Source organism: Dermacentor variabilis, chromosome 1 (genome assembly GCF_050947875.1).
Source record: "Dermacentor variabilis isolate Ectoservices chromosome 1, ASM5094787v1, whole genome shotgun sequence".
In the NCBI taxonomy this organism is placed as follows: Eukaryota; Metazoa; Arthropoda; class Arachnida; order Ixodida; family Ixodidae; genus Dermacentor; species Dermacentor variabilis.
This window is the reverse complement of record NC_134568.1, coordinates 276,998,054-277,017,444: the sequence shown is the minus strand read 5'-3', so window position 1 is coordinate 277,017,444 and position 19,391 is coordinate 276,998,054. Positions and strand designations below refer to the sequence as shown.

At 48.9% G+C, this 19,391-nt stretch overlaps 1 protein-coding gene across 2 annotated transcripts in view; it reads left to right on the top strand.

Annotated features, from left to right (window-relative positions):
* Positions 1-10,386, top strand: part of jp (junctophilin) — a 107,109-nt gene extending 96,723 nt beyond the window's left edge. For both annotated transcript variants that reach the window (XM_075676245.1, XM_075676244.1), the window contains 2 exons: positions 2,557-3,488; positions 5,147-10,386. In XM_075676245.1, the coding sequence (XP_075532360.1) occupies positions 2,557-3,488; positions 5,147-5,233 (1,019 nt within the window). In that variant the 3' untranslated portion in view covers positions 5,234-10,386. The remainder of the gene's footprint in view (positions 1-2,556; positions 3,489-5,146) is intronic.
* Positions 10,387-19,391: the final 9,005 nt, after the last annotated feature.

The following is a 19,391-nucleotide window of genomic DNA, read 5'->3' as shown; positions in this document are numbered from 1 at the left end:
TGACTGGGGGGATTATGAACTTGCTGATAAAATAAAGCGGGGTAGGGGAGGAATGAGGGAGATGCACATTTTAGATTATATCTATATAATGATGTGTTCTTATTCGTGCTGTTTACGATCGATAATGAACTCCTCGCAACACAGATGTTGAGCTAAACACTTACACCGTAAACAAATCTGCGCCAATGCAACTTGTTTTAGTCAATCATGGTTAGCATCGCCTTCTTGTCATATATATTCCGTAAGTATGAATCTTTAGGATCATAGAGATGCGGGCAGCCTGCTGCTAAACGCACCTGCCTCGGGCTCTACACACGAGTGCTGCATCGAATATCCCCACTAAAATTGGGTTGCTGCGCGGGTGCACATGAATTAAGGCTAAGTAACGAAGCTAACTGAACGTTTATGCAAATTGTTTTGTCTGTTACGCAACTAAGCCGCGCAACTGTTGTTGTTTTTGCTGACTTGTACCCCCGATGGATTCGAGACGCCCCTCGCGTACTACACGACTGCGCAAAAATACAAATAAAAAAAAAGCCTATAAAAAGAAAAGAAAAGCAAACGTTTCTTTATCGAAAGCAGGGCTTCTTCAATAACTTCTCTGGGTGGAAATGGCAAATGTTTTGGCAAAAGGAAATCAAATATCGGCGTCATTAAAATCGGTAGGACACCGAATGCGAAGAAATTTTAAGTTTAGGAAAGTTCATCATTATTACGATTGAATACGATTCGATGCGCTATAGCCAATATTTTTGCATCTTTGTTACTGGTCATATCAATGCAGACAGAGGAGAGGGACCATGCATCTTCACGAAAAAGATCTTACACTGGACTTTGTGTAGCACAGATTCTGGAAGCGAGTAGTCAATCTCCAGGTTCAGTGGCTATTCGCGCAGGTTTACAGGGGTGAGGGAATGGACGTAGAGAATAAAGCTCAGTTCCGTTGTTCAGTCACGACGTTAATATATAATACGGAAACTTAGCCAGAAGATCACCTGTGGCATGGTTCTATGAAGAGGCCAGAAGTTCAATTTTATATAGTGTACAGATCCATCGACGGAAATATGCGTACATGGGAAGTGCAGAAGCCCTGTTTCACCGCTTTCGCCTTCGTGTTGCACGCCCTAAGCAGTTCCTTTTTCAGGCGAAGCTTGTATTGCCTCACTCGTGTCAGTGTTGCCGTACGAAAGTAAAAGAAATGCTTGTCGGGCTGCGGTTTCGAAACAACGACCTACGGGTTGCAAGACCACCACGCTAACCGATTCAGCTACTGTCGGCTCATCATACGCGCGTTTTATAGCGGTGTTTTATAAGCGCGAAGAAGTAGACGCAGCGCAAGGTGTGAGCCAGTCACAGGCGTCCCCTCCGTCCGGAAGAGGGAAAGCGTGTGATCGCGTGTTCGTTCGCCTCGCGACCGCAGTTTCCCGCCAGTTCAGGCCCGGCAGTCAGATGGGGAGGCCGCGTTTGCTTCGTTATGCCGAAGAGCAGGCTGCGTTGAAGGAAAGGCAGCGGGAGCGGGCCGCGCGTCGTGCGTTCGGCCGAAGAGCAGGCGGCGTTTCGTGAACGCCGCCGGGACCTCGCTCGAGAAAGGGCTCCTCGTTGACGTTCCGACTGCTCTGTAAGGGAGCGCGAAGCCGAGGTGCTACGACAACGAAGAGCCGCGGATCCCGAGCTTCGCTTGCACCCCTCTTGACAGTAGTGGAAGGGCGGTACATTTTTTAAAAAGTCATCTTGCAAACTACGCGTCGTGTGCGTGTGGAGTGGCGGACGAGAACGTAGTTCTCGATTTGCTGGACTGTCTCCATATTCGCAGCAAAGTCAGCTACAAACTTATGGCGCTGGGCAACCATCCATTGTCACTATAGGGGACGTTACTTAGACTGTGGAGTTGCTGGACTTGAAAGAACAGCTGTCACTTAACTGAAATACTTCTCTATTAGTACGAAGATGTGGTCAAAATACAGGGACCATTTTAGGCACAATGGCTCATGTTCGTTGTTCTTCCAACCCTCCCCCTCATCTTTTCTTCTTTTTTAGTATATGTGTTTGCGCGTGCTGAAGTGTAATTTTCTAATTATTCTGCTATTCTTTATTGATGTTCATTTATTCATTCCTTAAACCAAATTTATATTTTTCATACAAGTGAAATGGGGTAGCCGGAGTCAAACTTGTCCAGTTCATGCCCATTTAACCATACCTACCTATGAAGCACGATACTATAGAACTCTTCGTAAGAGCAACGTCATTCCTACTACTTCGCTAAACTAGCGAATGACCCCCTACCTTTCCCTTATGACTTATCTCTCTCGTATACCTTTTTTCGTAAGAGCAGGGGTCAGCTAAGTCTCGTGATGTTGGACGTGTTATTGCCAAGACGGCCGGCCAATGGCATGCAGGCGCAGCCCTTACGAACTGCGAATTCGGTGTCAGGAGCGCGAGCTCATTATGTGACGCCTCTTTTGCATGAGGTGTCACCTATAGATCAAAATTACGCTTTCCTTGCCCGCTTCTGCTGTTCGTGACTGTCGGCGCAATGGCGGCTGCTTGTGCTCGCAGTGGACCTGCTAAAGAAGCTAGCAGAGGTTCCGGACTTGGCCAAGCTCCGCGTGAGTGCCGGCGGCGCGACGCCGCAGCGCAGGCGCTCGCTGTTCCAGCCGACACGCGCCCAGGAACTGACGGCGCCGCAGCTGGACGCAGCTCAGCAGCAGCTCCTCAACGCGCTCACCAAGGCCCACCAGCAGCAGAGCAACAAGCCCGCCGGGTCGCGCCAGGGCACGCCGCCCGTGGCCAACGCCAAGCCGGCGCCGCCGCTGCAGCCGCCGCCGCAGGCGCCCGTGCAGCACGCGCAGCCCGTGTCGCTGCCGCAGCAGTTGCCGCAGCGCGTCGAAGACACCATGCCGCAGGTGCCCGGCGCGCCGGAGCCACCGCCGCGCACGCCACACGGCTCGCTGCACGGCCGGCAGACACAGCGCGACGGCTACTCCTTCCAGCAGGCGATGAATGACCACTTCGAGCAGTACCGGCGCGAGCGGCCACCGTCCCGCACGCCGCCGCACCACAAAGCTGACCAGCAGCTGCCGCCGCTGACGGCCATCTACGGCGGCGCCGACTGTACGCCGGACTCCGGCGTCTCCGAGTCCATGGACGGCGACTCGTCGCCGACGCGAGTGCCGGGCGGAGGCGGCGGCGGCCGGCGCTCGACGCTGCCCAACATGCCACCGGACGAGGGCAGCCACCACCGGGCGGCCAGCCTGTACGTGGCTGCGCCACGGCGCCGGCTGGCCGCGCCGGCGCCCGCCGAGGCGCTGACGCGCAAGAAGAGTCTTCCCAACATCGCCGACGCCGCGGCTGCCGCGCCACCCTTCATGTCGCGCGAGGAGGTGTCCGTCCTCAGCTCCCAGCGCAGGGACGAGCTGCGCAGGATGCAGGAGCAGGCGCACAGGCTGCGCACCAACCCGCTGCTCTACCTCTTCAATTCCGACGTCAAGGTGCGTCCGCCCGTACGTAAATGCGAACGCACGAAGCACCGCCAGTTTTCTCTGCCCGAGTTTGCCGAAACGCGTGCGGCTTTCGCTTGCCGCCTTTCAGACTTGCGGATGCCCTTCAAAAGCACTCAGCGCCAATTTTCACGTGATATATACGTGTGATAATCATTCTAAAGGGTACAAACGTGACGTGTCTTGAAATCTGCCCCCGTGCAGATAGTTACTGGGAGATCTTACTGAATGCGCCTAGTTTGATCCGGCTTCCATGGATGCCGCATCTCGCGTTGCGTGCACTGGGACGTGGCTGTCTGTGCTTCAGCAATGTACGCCGCCTGAGAGTGCGTGTACAGCGTCTGACACCTGGTAAACAGGCCGCCATGTCCTGCTACCTCGTTACGCCCTGCGCCGTATGACGTGCGTGAGTTATTTATCGCGTCGCCTACTCTCGCTGTCGTCAAGGTGCGTCCCCAGCCTCGTGTCCGCACCCCAACTTACCCTGTGTTTTTTCTCTCTCCTTCTGTCTCTTGGTGCGAGTGGTATTGCTCCGCTCGGCAGCGTCTATAGGAGTCTTAGGCTGAATCGTGTTCAGCTTCGGCTGCAAGATAACGCGAAACAGGTTCTCAATATCCGGCCGCATTAGTGTCGCGGTAAAATGAAAAAAAGAAAAGCTGTTCATGTAGTATCACTTTGGTGATGTCGCCACTTCGCTAAATTATCGAATGACAGTTTACATTCACTATTAAGTTTTCTCTGAGTAACTTTTCAATGGAACATATTTAAGTCCTTCGGAAACTTGCGGACAAACGAGAAATAAAAATATTACGAAAAAAACGTAACCCGGTGCAGTAAACCAGCGTGGCTGGACCATAAACATTGCTGCATCGTCTGACTGCTCGTTATTTAACTTTCATTATTTTACTCTGATTTCACCTTCTCATTCAGTATTGTTCGTTACTTGGCCGTTTTTTGCAAAAAAAAAAAAAAAGGAAGCCTAGGTGCACAGAAGGGGACAAACAGCGCTCTCTTATTTTGTAGGTGCTCACACATAAGCGGCTTTTCGGCTTGATCGGTGCACGCTCTGCTGTCTGTGCAGCCACAGTAATAAAGAATGCTTTAAAGCGAAATGAGATTTTCATGTTTGTGTGACCTCGCACTCCAAACATCTTAAATGAGAACAATTGTTTTTTGCAGAAGAGATACGATATGCATGGTAAAAATCGCTGATTAGGTGATTTTAACTAAGAAATGTGCTCTTGAGTTCCGCTTCCCTGCTCTCATCGTTGATTCGAAAACTGGCAAGCGAATGTGCGCTTCCCTTTTCTTTTTTCTTAACACGTCCAAAATAATGGGACGCGAGACGACCTCTTGTGTATATGATATCAAGCAGGGGCCGTATTCACAAAACTTATCTCACGTAAGTGCCACCCACGGTCGACCATCTCATTATCACCTCGATCGCTACCATAACTGGCGCGCGCCTGAACACCTATCAAGGAGGAAACGCTAACAGAAGTTTTGTGAATATGGGCGCTGGTCTCGAATGTTGCCTTGACACACCCGGTGTATAAGATGCCTTCGGTTATGAAGCGCCTGTGATGTAGTTCTTGGAGCGTCTCACCAACCGCCTTGCGGGTTTCTTTTGTTCGCCGCCGCTTTTACAGGATTGGTTCTCGAGGCAGCAACTGGTGATGCTCGTGCTGTTCATAAACATCAGCCTGGCCATCATGTTTTTCAAGCTGCTGACGTAGCCGTTCCCTTTGGGAGCAGCTGGACTCGGACCCCGTGTGTGTCTCCGGCGCGCCGGTCGCGTGGCCCGTGTGCCGGCGGCGCCCGTCAGTCCCCCTGCCCCGGACTCCTGCTCCGTGACCTGCACCGGGTGCATGGACTTCGCCTTGTCAGCTGCGGCACGGGCCTGCGGCGGCCGGCGGTGGTTGTTCGTGTTACTGGCTGGTTGACGACGACGACACATAATCTCTCCCCTCTCTGCAACGTACCTCACTGTCATGCACTTGTCAGCTTTCTGCTCAATTCTCTCGCGGTTCCACCCAGCGGCGTGCACGGCAGCGAGAGCGCCGGTTCGTATACGCGCAGCCTCGAACGACGCGCGTCCACTCCCGGTTGTGCCGCACCAATTGCCTGCGGAAACCGAGCGGGCTCTCCCGTACGGCCGGCGCCGCAGAATCGTCGAGGAGGGGTGCTTTTGGGGGGCGAGGAGACGCGAGACGCCCCCCTCCCCCCAAAAAAGAGAGAGAGAAATGTTCCCCGCCTCCTTCGGCCGAGCCGTCAGGTTGTATACATGAAGCAGCTTGTTGCCACGTTCTTTCCAGAATCGCCTCGTAGCTCCATGCGCGGTGCTTGCCCTTGTTCGCTTTGTCTCAGGTGGCCGATCTGCAGTACGCGGTATCGTGCCCCGGGTGTACCCTCGTTTGCCGGAGCCGTTTGCAATTCCCACCAGGCGCGGCTGCGTCCTGTTCTCGTCTAAGCACTGTCACCTCTCAATTTCTCGCTTAGGCGGTGTGGTGGGCGAAGGAGAGTGCAGCAGGCGGGTAACGACTGTAAAATCAAAGGACAATTTCAGGTCTCGGAAGGCGCGAAACCCCCCTGCCAACTGTCGCCGTTCCTTTCTTCCCATAACGTGCATTTTTCGCTCTTCTTCCTTGTAACACATGGTGTACGAATACAACGTCTTAATGCACAATCGCACCATCACCTGTAACCTACTGCAGGCACCGGTCTCATATTTTTACAGCAGATCTAATAGCGAGCGGACGCCATGTCGTTTTTTTTTTTTCAGTTTTTCGCTTGCACTTGGTCAAGCCCTCGACTAAGCCTATTGTCAGTAAATATTGCATTTGGTGTTTCATACTACTAGCCCGCACCGCGCCAGCGGCCAGGCACACGTTTCATCGTCATGTCTCAGAGCCCTACTACAAAACTTGACGTGAATCATGCATTTTTTTCTTCGTACATACACACACCTGCCTGCGCGAAGAAACCGGCTAGTGGCTTCTGTTCGTGCTGTGCACTATATTTATCTTAGAGTACATCTTTCAGGTGATCACGTGTCAAGCGAGTGAATGAGAAGCGTACCTTTAGAAGGTCACGAGCATACGAACACGAGGTGATGTTTTGCCCCGGGTGATACGCATTTTTAAAACGTGCAAACACAAGTGCACGCAAAATGTAGACCTAGCATTGATATATATACATATATATATATAAAAAAAACAATCTGTGGTTGTTCTTAGTTGTGCTGTGTGCCCTTTCTACGGGCCTCTCTCTATCCGTTTCTTTTCCTGTTTCTTTCAGGTTAGACTTTTGCATGTTATAGCTCAAGCAAAGCGCATTCACAAACATTGTGATGGTTTCAGACGGGCACACTAGTGCCCTACTCCAGCGTTAGCTGTAGCGCATCGCTAGGATGCACAGCACGGTGGGCCGTGTTTCGCACAACCGAACAGGTTTGGTTCGGAAGCACACCTGTTTACGCGCTTCCAATTAGGTGCTCGTTTTCTCTATATAGAAGCACGCGCACGAGACGCTTTCTTGCGGTGCGGCGTTGTACGGTGAAAGGCTGCCGTTTGTTCTTGCCTGTCGCCACGTTTCACTCGGAAGAACTGCGCTGTTTGTTGGGAACGCGTTGTTGTCGCATCAAGTCGGCTGGATTTCGACTAAGGCCGCTGGGGTCGGCGAAGTTGAAAGGACAGAAGCAGCTTGACGGTTGTACCTTTCCGGCACGTTCGCTAGAGACGACGTTTTTGTTGTGTACCGGCACGCACGGCATTGGTATCAAGAGAGGTAGCTACGGTTGAAGAGCAGTGCATAAAATCTCGATGCGTAGCCTGACGACGCTGTGTGTCGCCCCGCCGTAAGGGGCCACGATCTTCTAGGGCGCCGTGCTCCTTGGGCCGGGCCACTGCCGTGTGGCAACATATCCGCTAGTGCGGCCGACGTGTTCGAGTCGCTTGTTGAAAAGCAATCAGAAAGGCGGGACGTGGTGGGGCACTTCGCTCGCTAGAGGAGCCTGTCGCAAGTCATCGTTCGCACGCAGCGCGCAGCCAGAAGTGGATCTGTTCAAAAGGAGTATTTTGGTGCCCTCTGGTTGCTGTCATTTTTTTAAATCCTATTTTTCTTCGGCCTGCGCAGTGGCTGGCCTTTCATGCGCGCACACCGATGAAGCACGATGTTCGCAGTCTTCTTTCCGGGAACCTCGACAACGCTACAGTGCTACGTGGTGGCGCTGCGCAAAGCAGCTTTCGTGACAGCATGTACTGCAGCACCATTAGTGCCTCGATTTCTAGTGGTAGCGATGCTGTAGCGTTAGTTCGACTTGGGATTTACCTATTTCTGCGCCCGTCCTTCATTTGTGCTTAATTCTGCTTTCTGGCATAAGCTCGATTACATAGGAATCCTGGGAGTATTTTTTTTTTTTTACCGTTCTTCTTTCTGTGTTTCGGAACCATGATCAATGCTTACATTGTTCATGTCCTCTGTTTTTTGCCACTTACTTTGGGAATCAATATTCTCCACTGCCGTGGATTGACAGGACGCATGTCACGGTTTGTTTGTAAATCTTGCTTTCTTTCTCTTCTGGTTGTCGAAATTTTGCTTTCTTATTAAACCATTTTGTTCTCGCCGCGTACGCGCGGTGCATCTTACCCTGCCGGAAGTTGTGTGTTGTGAAAAGGTAGGGAGTATACGATAGAGATTTCTTGTGTAGTGAAGAAAGAATGCGGTTTCATCTTGCCGCGTAGGTTCTCGGTAGACGCAGAGGGAACATCGTCTAGTCTTGTTCGGATCACTCGGTCATATGAGCACAAGAACTTGTGCCTGTCATCTAGTCATTCGGCTTCTCGGCCGCACCTTAGTTGCTGGAGATGGTCAACGCTGCTTGTGCATGCAAGAAGTGACTGGAAAGCGGATTAAGTCACACGAGATTCCCGATACATAAAAATATAACTAGGAAGTTTTTCGAGGCATATGGGCGGCTGAGTCTTCGGAGACCGAGTTACAATACAGGTGAGATTTCGCGATCGCAGTGAGCCTTAAGATCTTGCTTATAAGATAGATTGTCTCACGGAGGATTACGATTATCACGATTACCTAACAATTAGTATCGTTGAAGAACCAATGACGTATACTTTAAGTCGCTAATCATTTATTGTGTACTCAGCCAACTCATTACTGATAAACCACTCACGGATGCACGAAGAACTGTTTGCTTCAACTCCAAATGCTATGTTTCGAAGGCAATACTCGTTGGTATTGGATGTTAACCTTTAAAAGGGACGGTAGAATTAATTACACGAGAACCAGTGACTGGCGAATTTACACGGCAGACGAAGTTGTAAGCCTTGGTAATGACACTTAATTATGTTACAAACCAGTTAATGTTTCAAATTATCTCGGAAGCTTTTCATTACCTGTTGTATGCCAAACGCTGATAACAACTGTTGGGAGAAATTTATACGTTAGAAGCTTTGACGATTTTCTAGGCGTGCGGCTCTGAGCGTTAACCTTTCGTGTGCCCACAGTAAAAGAAAGCAGCCATTATTGTTGCCCAAACTATACTTGATTCTCATTCTTCAAGATGTTATGTTATTTTAAGACGAAAGTTACACAGTTTCTTTATTTTAACTGTGTCGTTTGTTATTTACGCGAAACTGCCTTATTTACTTGCTTGGATCCAAAGAATTTACGTGGTTGTACCGACGGGCGTTCAACATCAGAACCCGTACGCGACAATTTAATTACCCAGAAATAAATGTGAACTGGCAATTTTTTGCAGCTTTGCCACTGGCTTGGCCCAGCGTCTCCTATTCGGGATCATGTGCCGTTCGTTTTGCAGGCGTCGTCGCAAGTACTTTGTGCGCATGTATTTTTGTGCAGGCGATCGCCTCTTCGCCACTCGCTCTATTGATGTAAAGTGGATGGAGCGACGCGATTAAAACACAGGTTTTAGCCTAGCACCATCGCGTGCAGATATTCCAGCACGCACGTTTTTTTTCCCGCCCGATTCCCTTGCACTGTAAATGACACGGATTCCGCCGACCATCCACGCGGCAGTTTTTTTTTTTTTTGAGCTACCCATCTCACACTCGTGTCACCCGGAGAGTTTTCACTGGTCGCCAGTGTCACCTAATTCGTGTGCCAGCTGCATCTGGCAACGACAGCTAAGAGCTAAGATAACTGCATGCTTGGTTGGACGGTCTACTCCGTGTGCGCGCACGAGCATTTCCTCCTTTCTCTTTCTTGTGCTCCTTTTGGGCGGTGCCGTGAGGTTTCCTAAAACGTGGCTCCATCGCGCTGTGGTATAACAACATCGTGCGTCTCGTATTTTTTTTTTCTTTCTCTACCTGGACGGCGGCCACTTTCGCGTGAGCGATTGTAAACCTCGTTACTCCAGGCTGTACGGAACCAAGCCCTGTGACGTATAGACTTTCGGTGACCGCCGAGTGTGGTAATCGAATGCGAAGGAACTTCCGTTCGATCGCCCCACCTTCGCGAGGACGTCAGTTCGTGTCTGGTATAACGGGAGTACGACAGCTGTTTGTTTTCTATGTTCCTCGAACTGTACTATGCTCTTTCTGAAGGCCGAGCCCGACGATAAAATAAATCGGAAAACTTGTTTTGCAATGCACAAACTATTTGAATTTCCTAGTCTTTCGTTCTTCTTCCGTCTTTTTTTTTCTTCATTTTTAAAGCCAGCTATTTATCAAAGTTGAACGAACTTCTTCCCTTTACTTATAATGTTGTGTTCTGATATTTTGTGAGAAGCGGTTGTGCCTATGCCTCTTGCAGTTATTCTTTGTTGCCGTTCGTGACCACCTGTTCTTTGCCTTCAAGACACAGCGATGTGACGTGAACACATTCTGAAATAAATTCTTTTATAGTGACATCATTTCCGCGTGTTTGAATTTGCATGCGTAGAATGGCATTTATAGAAATGTGGCAGTGAGCGCCATGGACTACACAGCATCAACGAAGTTTATGTGCACTCTCTTGCCTGTATGTTCAAGAGTCAATTTTAAAATTCAAGCTTTCAATGGGCAACTTCAACACAGCAGGCAAGCGAAGCTTTCTAATGGCTTTTGACGAATGGCTTTTAACGCACAGCCTTTGTCAAAAGCTCTGAAGCCACCAGGCGAGTTACGAGCACTGTCGCCGGGCCTTGTTGCAGTGCTTGTATACCCTTCCAGACACTAAGAAATTTAACGTAGCTAACGAAGTACAAGTCCCATCATACCTGTGGGACATAGTACCGGTGAAAGTTCTACAGGGGCATCAGTTCAACACCCGACGTCAGCACCGGTAACTCACGCAAGGTGGAAAATTTTGACAAGCGCTTTACATTAGAAATGAAAGAGTATGGCTCTGGTGTAGCGTAATGCAAAAATTTTGTAGGCCTTTGTGGAAAAGAAACGCGAGTACCAGAACTAGCATGGATTTCTCAGAGTGGTGGCAGGGTTTGTGCAGTACGATGGCTAGCTGGGCGGGTCGGTACATCTGCATTATTACTGCAGTGCGAACAAATCAAACGCGGACAAAGAAGAGAGGCGAACACGAACGCTGTTCATGCTCTGCTTTGTCCGTGTTTGATTTGTTCGCACTGTAATAAATAATACTTTGTGCAGCAACCCGCAACGTCGATATGTGTGCAGCTCCAGGTCTTTTATGCGTCCAACGTGCGCTGGAATGAACCGCTCAATTTTGTTAGTGCTGGCGGGATGTGCGTGCTCAATACATAAACGAGTGGTAAGTCGACGTTAGGGTGTACTCTGTTTGACCCTTGTTTCACGTCGGTTGACCCTTGTTTCACAGACGAGCCAGTCTTGTTTTAAAGGAGTGCATAGTGCTGACGCCGCGAGAGACGTATTCCGTGACCTCGCCCAGCACGGGCCACGTGGAGAATAACATCTCCGTCGTGTGTGACAGTGAAAATGGCTCTTCGTGAAAGCAGAATTGCGTTGCTAAAATTTCCAACCCTTGTCAACGCGGGAACACGATGTATGAAGCTCGCAGTACTCCTGCGAGCATTCGCGTGCGCGCGAGTTTTTAACCACAAGTAAGAATTGTCGTCACCATATCCATTCATGTGCCGCTGCTAAGCACCAGGTCGCGGGATCAAATCCAGGCCACGGCGGCCACATTAGATGGAGGCGAAATGCAGAAACATCCGTCTACTTAGTTTTACGAGCACGTTAAAGAACCCTAAGTACTCCACATTATTCTGGAGTCCCCCACTACGGCGTGCCTCATAATCAGATCGTGGGTTTGGCCCATAATTCAATTGATGTTTTAACCAATTCATGTGCACTTTGCTCTGGAGCTCACAGTATATCGTTAAAGAGGGCTGGGTCGAGAACCGTAGGGAATAAGAGAAATTCTTTCAGATTAACAAGACCAAAGCGCTATGAGTTGCAGCGTTACAACTATGTTGGTGGTGCTGTTGCTACAGAATAAGAATAGGTTTTTATTGAGATGATTAGAAAGATTACGAGATGTTAATATAGAGAAGGAGGTCCCGAAGTCAAAGACTGCAATGGGACCTCCTTTACAAAGTAAACGTAATAAAACAAGAATTACAGCAGTTCCAACAAATCGTTACCATGGAAGAATTACGGATTTTAGTATGAATAGCATGATTGAAGAATTACATGTGCATAAATGTCATGAAAGAAAGCGCTGTTCCCGCAACAGCGCCTCCTGAGCGCCACTGTCCGCAGTACATATCATGCTACCATCTGTCGATTTTTTTTAACACTCGCATAAATGCGGGAGAGGACGGTACACCCTGTTTCGCGCTACTACCATCCGCATAGGCCAATAGCGTAGTGGCTCACAATTTGTGATGTTTCGAAATTGGTGGCCAACGTCTAAGTCGTCCGGGGCAACAGGAAAAGTGTTGTGGACGGCATTTTGGTAGGCGCCTCGGACATCTTCAGATATAAAGATCAGATTCTTATAAGAAACCGTCCACATTCATAGCAATATAATTAATTTATTTTACGCAATGGTTGATTTGCACTATAGGAAAGAATGCTGGAAGCTGCTTCATGGGTTTCCGTTTCCGGTAATGTTACCCTTGGCGACCAGCAACACCGACGAAAAGGCTGAACAGGATAAATAAATATCGTGCGCAATCGCACTATACAACGTATCAAAGCTGCAGACACGTTTTTACACTGCAAGTAATGAAGTGGAGTTGTGTACAAAGAAGAACGGAAACACGAAGGACCTTAAGAGCTCGCCCAACAAAGAAAAGTCAACTGATTTCCGCAAGAACTGCCATCTACTGGAAGTTCAGAAATCAATTTTGCCCAGAAGTAGAGAAGAATAAAGAGGGAAGAGGTTAGGTATAATTGAGATTAAGATCCCTTGCACATTTGTTTCACAAAAAATAAAGATATATGGAATTTCGCGTGCCAAAACTACGATCTGATTATGAGGCACGCCGTAGTGGGACACTCCGGAATAATTTGTACCACCTGGGGTGGCACTGCGTGCACCTGAATCTAGGTACAGCAGTGTATTTGCATTTCGCCCCCATCGAGATGCGGCCGCCGTGGCCAGGCTTTGATCTCGCGATCTCGTGCTTGGCAGCCCAACACCATGAATAGCCCCTAAGCAACCATGGCGGGTTGCGGAAGTGTTACAAAAAGAAGTTCCATGAAAAAAAATTGTCAGAAAGTCCTCCTGAGAATACATAAACAAAAGACGTATGCAAAAAAAAAGCAGGTTAGCTAATCACACGAATATGTAATAGCTATAAATAACATAAAGAGCCCAAGCAGCGGTAATACCGAGAATGAAGTGATTAAGACAGTGGAAACAGCAAAGATATTTAAAATGTTTGCAACGTATAATCGCGCACGATAAAGTCACACACGCAAAATAAAAAACTTCGAAATATAAGAAACTGAATATAAATCAACTAACACGTAACACACTCTATCCGACAAGACAATAGTAAGCGACCACTGTAAGAGCAAGTACAATATGGATAACGCCGCTGTAATATTGAAACTTGTGCTCATATACCGGCATGTACAATTGTTTGTTGCTCTGTTCAAATTGGTTTAACATGCTTGGAAATCTAGATATTCGCTACGATGTACAACCCCTCTCTCTGTGGGAAACTTTACGCCGACTTGACTCAAGACCGTTCTCCGAGTCAAAGATATTCGGGCCGTGGCCACACTCGTCACCGGCACGAAAAGCGATTCGTGTACTATAGTGCAATACTGGAAGTGCACAGGCTTAATAGACAGTTTATAGTGTTCCTGTCTATAGTGTCCCTCCCACAAGCACTCAGTGCTTACTCTCTCCCTTCTTCCTCTTTCTAGTCCCCTTTCCCCACCCCCAGTGTAGGGTAGCAAACCGGGTGCTCTTCTGGTTGACCTCCCTGCCTTTCCTGTCCTTTCTCTCTCTCTCTCGTGATTGACGAGGTTTTATGACGCAAAGGCACTGAAGACCAAAGAGCGCAATTACCTATGGTATAGATTTGCTCTTACATTTCATTGTTTTAGTGGCACCATTTAATCTTCTTCTAGTCTGTTGAGTCGCATAGAAAGGCGAAGTCCTTTTCAAACCGTATAAGTTTATTGTAACATTAATGTTCTTTACAAGATCAGTGTCAGCGTTCACAAAGTATTTGTTACGATTGAACTGTTCGTAAGAGCAAGTGCCGCTAAATAGTGATGATTGACATATTATGTGCGAAGGCGGCTGACCAATGGCGAACAGCTCTTAATAACTAAAGCTTCTGTGAATTTGGCCCCCTTTAGGGCAGTGTTCGCACAGTGATTCCTCCACAGGGTAACAAATCGTTTGTTACACAGGGTGTCCCACATAACTTGAGCCAAGAATTTAAAAATGACAGGCGCGTCGGAAGCGAAATGAACCGAACGCATACTATTCGCAATAGCCTATAGTAACCCAGACATTTTTTTTCCCCAGAACTCACTTATTAATGAAGTGTAATTACCCAACTTTCTAATTATTGGTTGAGGACCCCAAGTATGATAGAAGATTTCTAGAGCACCTTCAGAAACCACCGATCGAGTTGTTTCCTTTACGATACGGCTCACGCAGTCATATTTTCCGGGTTGCAAAGAAAGCCCGCGAAATATGAAAACAAGCCACGTGAAGGAGCGCTTGCGCAGTGGTATCCTGCTGCTCTCAATCGTGTGTTCGGTGAACAAGGTCGGCTCCCGTCGGATAACGGCGAAAGTGCATGCTGCTGGCCGAGCGCTGCCGATGAGATAAAGAACGCCCTGCCGCTTCTTCGTCGCCAGTCACGAGGCAGCCGACCTTGTTCACCGAACGCACGCTTGAGAGCAGCACAATACCAGTGCGCAAGCGCTGCGTTCTGCGACTTATTTCATAATTTCGCGGGCTTTCTCTGCAACCCGGAAAAAAGGACTACGTGAGACGTATCGTAAAGGAAACAACTCGATCGGTGGTTTCTGAAGGTCATCAACGAATCTGCGTATCATACTTGGGGTCCTCATCCAATAATTAGAAAGTTCGGTAATCAAACTTAATTAATTTTTGAGTTATGGGGAAAACAAAAAATTGTCTGAGTTACTATAGGCTATTGCGTATAGTATGCATTCGGTTCAAGCCGCTTCCGACGCGCCTTTCATTTTTAAATTCTTGGCTCAGGTTGGTGTGAGACACCCTCTATAGTCTTTTAATACAACCACTGCGAAACACTCTAGGCACTCCGCGTGTATAGGTGTGAACTGGAACACAGGTTAGAATAAAAAAATTGGAGTTGCTCGTCACGTCGTACGCGTACTTCATACCCCCGACGCACGCACCAATCAGCCTTGTGTGCTGCATGAAGCTCACGCGGCCACCGAAAACGAGTCTTTGTCCTGTTTACATGTTTTCTTGTTTTCTTTGAATTAGCTCTCATTGGTCTTCAGCAGTACAGTATGAGTAAGCTAGCTCAACAATCAGTCTTGCTCCTAACAATCCCCATGTAATAGCCAAATATACGGTGCTAAATTCAATGAGAACGGACAAACTTTCAGTCCATGGCAGAGGAGTCGCTGCGGATGTACGGCGAATTGTGCACGACAAGTTGAGTTTTAAGAGCGCAGCTCTGCGCCCGTTCCCGGGTTGAGCGTCGGCGCTCCTGCTGGGCGTAACCGCGAGAATGCGCTCGTGCCACTGGTCGCGCCTTCGTCGTCGTCTTCTTCCACAGTTGACTCCGATGCCGCTCATCGTGCAAGCGTTCCCATACTGCCCCTCCCTATGCGAATGTGCTGATGGCACTGGCCCACTGCCAGTCGGTGTGGTGATTTCGGTCTCAAATTGTTTGCCTGAATATATCGCGAAACGAAAACACGTATCGAGCTGCGCTCAAATTTCGCATTAAAGGGCAACTCCGGTGGTTTTTTACCGTGTCAAGGTAATGGAATATTTAGGTTCCCGAGACCCCCCTTGTCACGCCTCTGATAGTATAGTTGTTTCGCAAATTCGAAAAGTTTTTTAAATAAACAAGAAGTGCAAAAACAAGACTGGAACCTAACCAAGCAGCCGAGCGAACCTCTTCGTGTGACATCACGCGTGTCCCCAGCGAGGAAGGCCCGCAAGGCACTCCGGTCTCGCCCGCTGGTCGAACGAAGCCAGCGAAGAGCAGACGTTCAGCTGATTCGAGACCGCGCTGGACCTTCGGGTGACAAAGCCGGCTGCACCAGCTTTCTGGATCAGTCAAGTATTGACAGTTATGATTCTGACGAATTCAACAGCCACGAATCTCCGTTCGCATTCGACCCGCCACCACGAGAGCCAGCGCCCATGTGCTACATATCATGCTGCAACATGAAGACCAAGGGTATATCCATAACCACTGATTTTATACGCGCTGCTTGCTATTCTAAGTGTTTTACCCCTTCTCAGGGAAGCGCTTCGCATGCTCGCTGTAAGATGTAGAGTACGACTTTCCGCATTTGTATCCCGCAAGAATGCCTCTGACAGTCTGAAGCAGCGACCGGTGCAATTGTTTACATTGGCAGGTCCCCACTTGTTCGCTTGAGATATAATACTAGCCGCTCATCGGTGACATCAGTTAATGTCAGAACATATCAAAACAGGCAGATTTTGTGCATGTAAGCGCCGTTGCATCACTCTGAATCGCGCTGATAAGAGCGACCACGCAACTTCGAAAACAGCGAGCGGAGACCGTAGTATGGGAGCATTGTTATGCTGTCTCCTTATCATTCTTCATATTATCTTCATTTACACAATCTGTTCCGTAAAGGAGACACAGATGAGGACTTTGCGCGTATGATCGTTCATTTAGAGAACACGTGGTTCCAAGTATAAACACCGTTGGCAGCTGAACGAGGCGGCTGTTTATGTACGCTGCTGTATCAAAGGGGCCTGCGCTTGCTGCTCATTTGGGATACGAGGCAAACAATGAACCTCGAAAGCTAAATAACGAGTCTGCATGACAATACGTAAAAATACACCCATGTTCCTAGTCGCATTTTACTCAGGGAAGTGCCTGTGAGTGCGGCTGGCAGCTTTCTGTCGAAAGTGGCAACGTACTGATGTCGATACTGCTCCGTGTCGTCGATTCTTGATTTTTGTGTGTGTACCGTACGAAATTAGGAATGGTTTATTTCAAATATGCATGTTTAACAATGAACTACAGAAGGCGTTTTCTTCATCCTGATGGCTTACTTAGCGAGGTCAGTCGCTCAAGTCCGCCAGGAGTTGAACCAGGAGATGAACTACGCGACTGTGACACACTGCAGGCTTGACCTCCGCTGAACGCGATCGGCATCGGCTCAAACCATGTGTGCGGATAGCGAGGGCAGAAGTTCGTACGGCCAACATTGCAACGCCACTTGCCTGCCAACTCTTGCCCATCTATAGGGAACGCGACTTCCCACGACAGCAACTTCACACGCCATGCACTAGCTCACGATCGTCGACTCCTTGACGCTTTCGTCGCTGTCGTCTGCATGATCCCGGCATGATCTGCATGGAACACTCCTGACGTCATACACAATGTGGCCTGTAACTGAGGAGGAGGTAAGGTAGTGTGTTCGAGGCAAGTAATTAAATTCATTTGTAAAAAAAATCTGTGCAACTCTCAAACCTGCTTTTTTGAGGACATGACGGAAGTGTTCATAGGAACGTACCCAGCAAATTTCATCGATATTCGTGGACATCGAAAAATCGCCGGTTTGCCCTTTAAAGGGACCCTGGAACGATTCTGTCAATTTTCTACAAACGTACTGAATAGTTATTGTAGTTCTTTTTGGTTATTAATTGACCCATCTAAGTGCTCCGCGTAAACCGTGTAATTTATTATGAGGTTTTAAAAGTGTACATCGCTGCCGATCGCACCACACTGCTCGGCTAAATTTTCAGCCTAAATTTCGGCTAAATTTTCAGTGTCGGTCTCAGTCTTTTCGCGAGCACCATGATTCGCCTTTGTTGCGTTGTGGGCTGCGAACGTAGCGACTGGCAATATGTCAATCTGCGACATCGTGCCCCTCTGCAAGGCAGCAGGCTAGTGGAGGGGCTATAGCGCATTGGACTGTTGCTATCCGATCGGCGCCAGGATTTGCGCGTTTGCGGCCGTCACTTTACGCCGGACGATTACTACCACAATAGCGTTTCGCGAGTGCGGTATTCGGGTAAACGCAAGCGCAAGGGGACAAGGCCTGGCTGTTTGATCGTGCCGTTTCACGGGACGAGCAGAAGCGCCAATGTAAATGGTCTGCACGGCGCAGCCACCTGGTGGCACACTGCTCAACCAAGGACAGTAGCAGTAACGAAGTGTATTCTTCTTCGGTGCTGGTGTAAATATTTCGCAGGATTGCAATCGAAAACATGTTGTTTTTGTAAATGTTTAAAATGTTTTACTCTTGGTTAGAGCAATATTAGCTCTTTGTTCGGCTGGTTAAGCTCTGCGCCACCAAGTAGCTGTACCGTGTAGATCGATCAGGCCGCTCACGTACGTCTACGCTAAAGTTCCTTCACCAGTTTGAGTTTATGCCTACATCGTTCCGTCGAAATGCCCAGCTCGCCTGTGGTTACCGGAATACCAGACACGTTCGGCGCTGCAACAGAATGCTCGCAACGCACGCTGCTTCGGTAGATCTCGCTTGGGGTCGATTGCCAAGCAGCTGGCGGAGAGGTTGGAGAGGCTTCGCGCGCTCGCTCCTAGAGAACCGGAAGTATACGACAGGACGAGCCATCATGGCGCATAGCCAGTGAAGGCGGAGCTTAGTCCCGATCACTCGGGGAACAAGTTGAGGAGAAAATGCATGGCTATGGAGGAGGGTAACTTGTAATCGTCCGCAGCTCTCTTACTTTACACAAATTCTGGTGGAATGATTAACTGTAGCTGCACCCTACGCGTCTACAAAATTTGACCGAACCGTTTCAGGGGCCCTTTAAAGGACCCCTTGCCAGGTCTGGCCATATTGAGCTGACAAGCGCAGAGCATACAATGCGCGATAACGCTCGTGTCATGCAAAGCATTACATCGCTAAGCGCCGCAGAAAGATCTGAAATTTCAAACCGAACGCCAGGTTCCCTCCTCCTCGCGGTCACCGCGCTCCAAGCCGGAGGATGACGTACATGAGCTAGTACGCCTACGTACACGTGTTTGTGCTGTGACGTCGCTCGTGGTGACACATCACTTCGAGAATTATTCAAGGCAACATCTGTTATTTGTGTAATATCTTGCTTGAGTAGACGAATTACAGTTTAGAGAAATAATAAAACACACAAACCGAATGTCTGCATGTTTTTGTTTTACTTCGCACCGCAGCAAGAGAGATGGACTTCTGTTTCGTCTGCTTGTTCCCACGTCGTGCAGTCGCCTGCGCAGACACCGAAACTATGTCATTTTCTACTGTGTTAAAGCGCGGG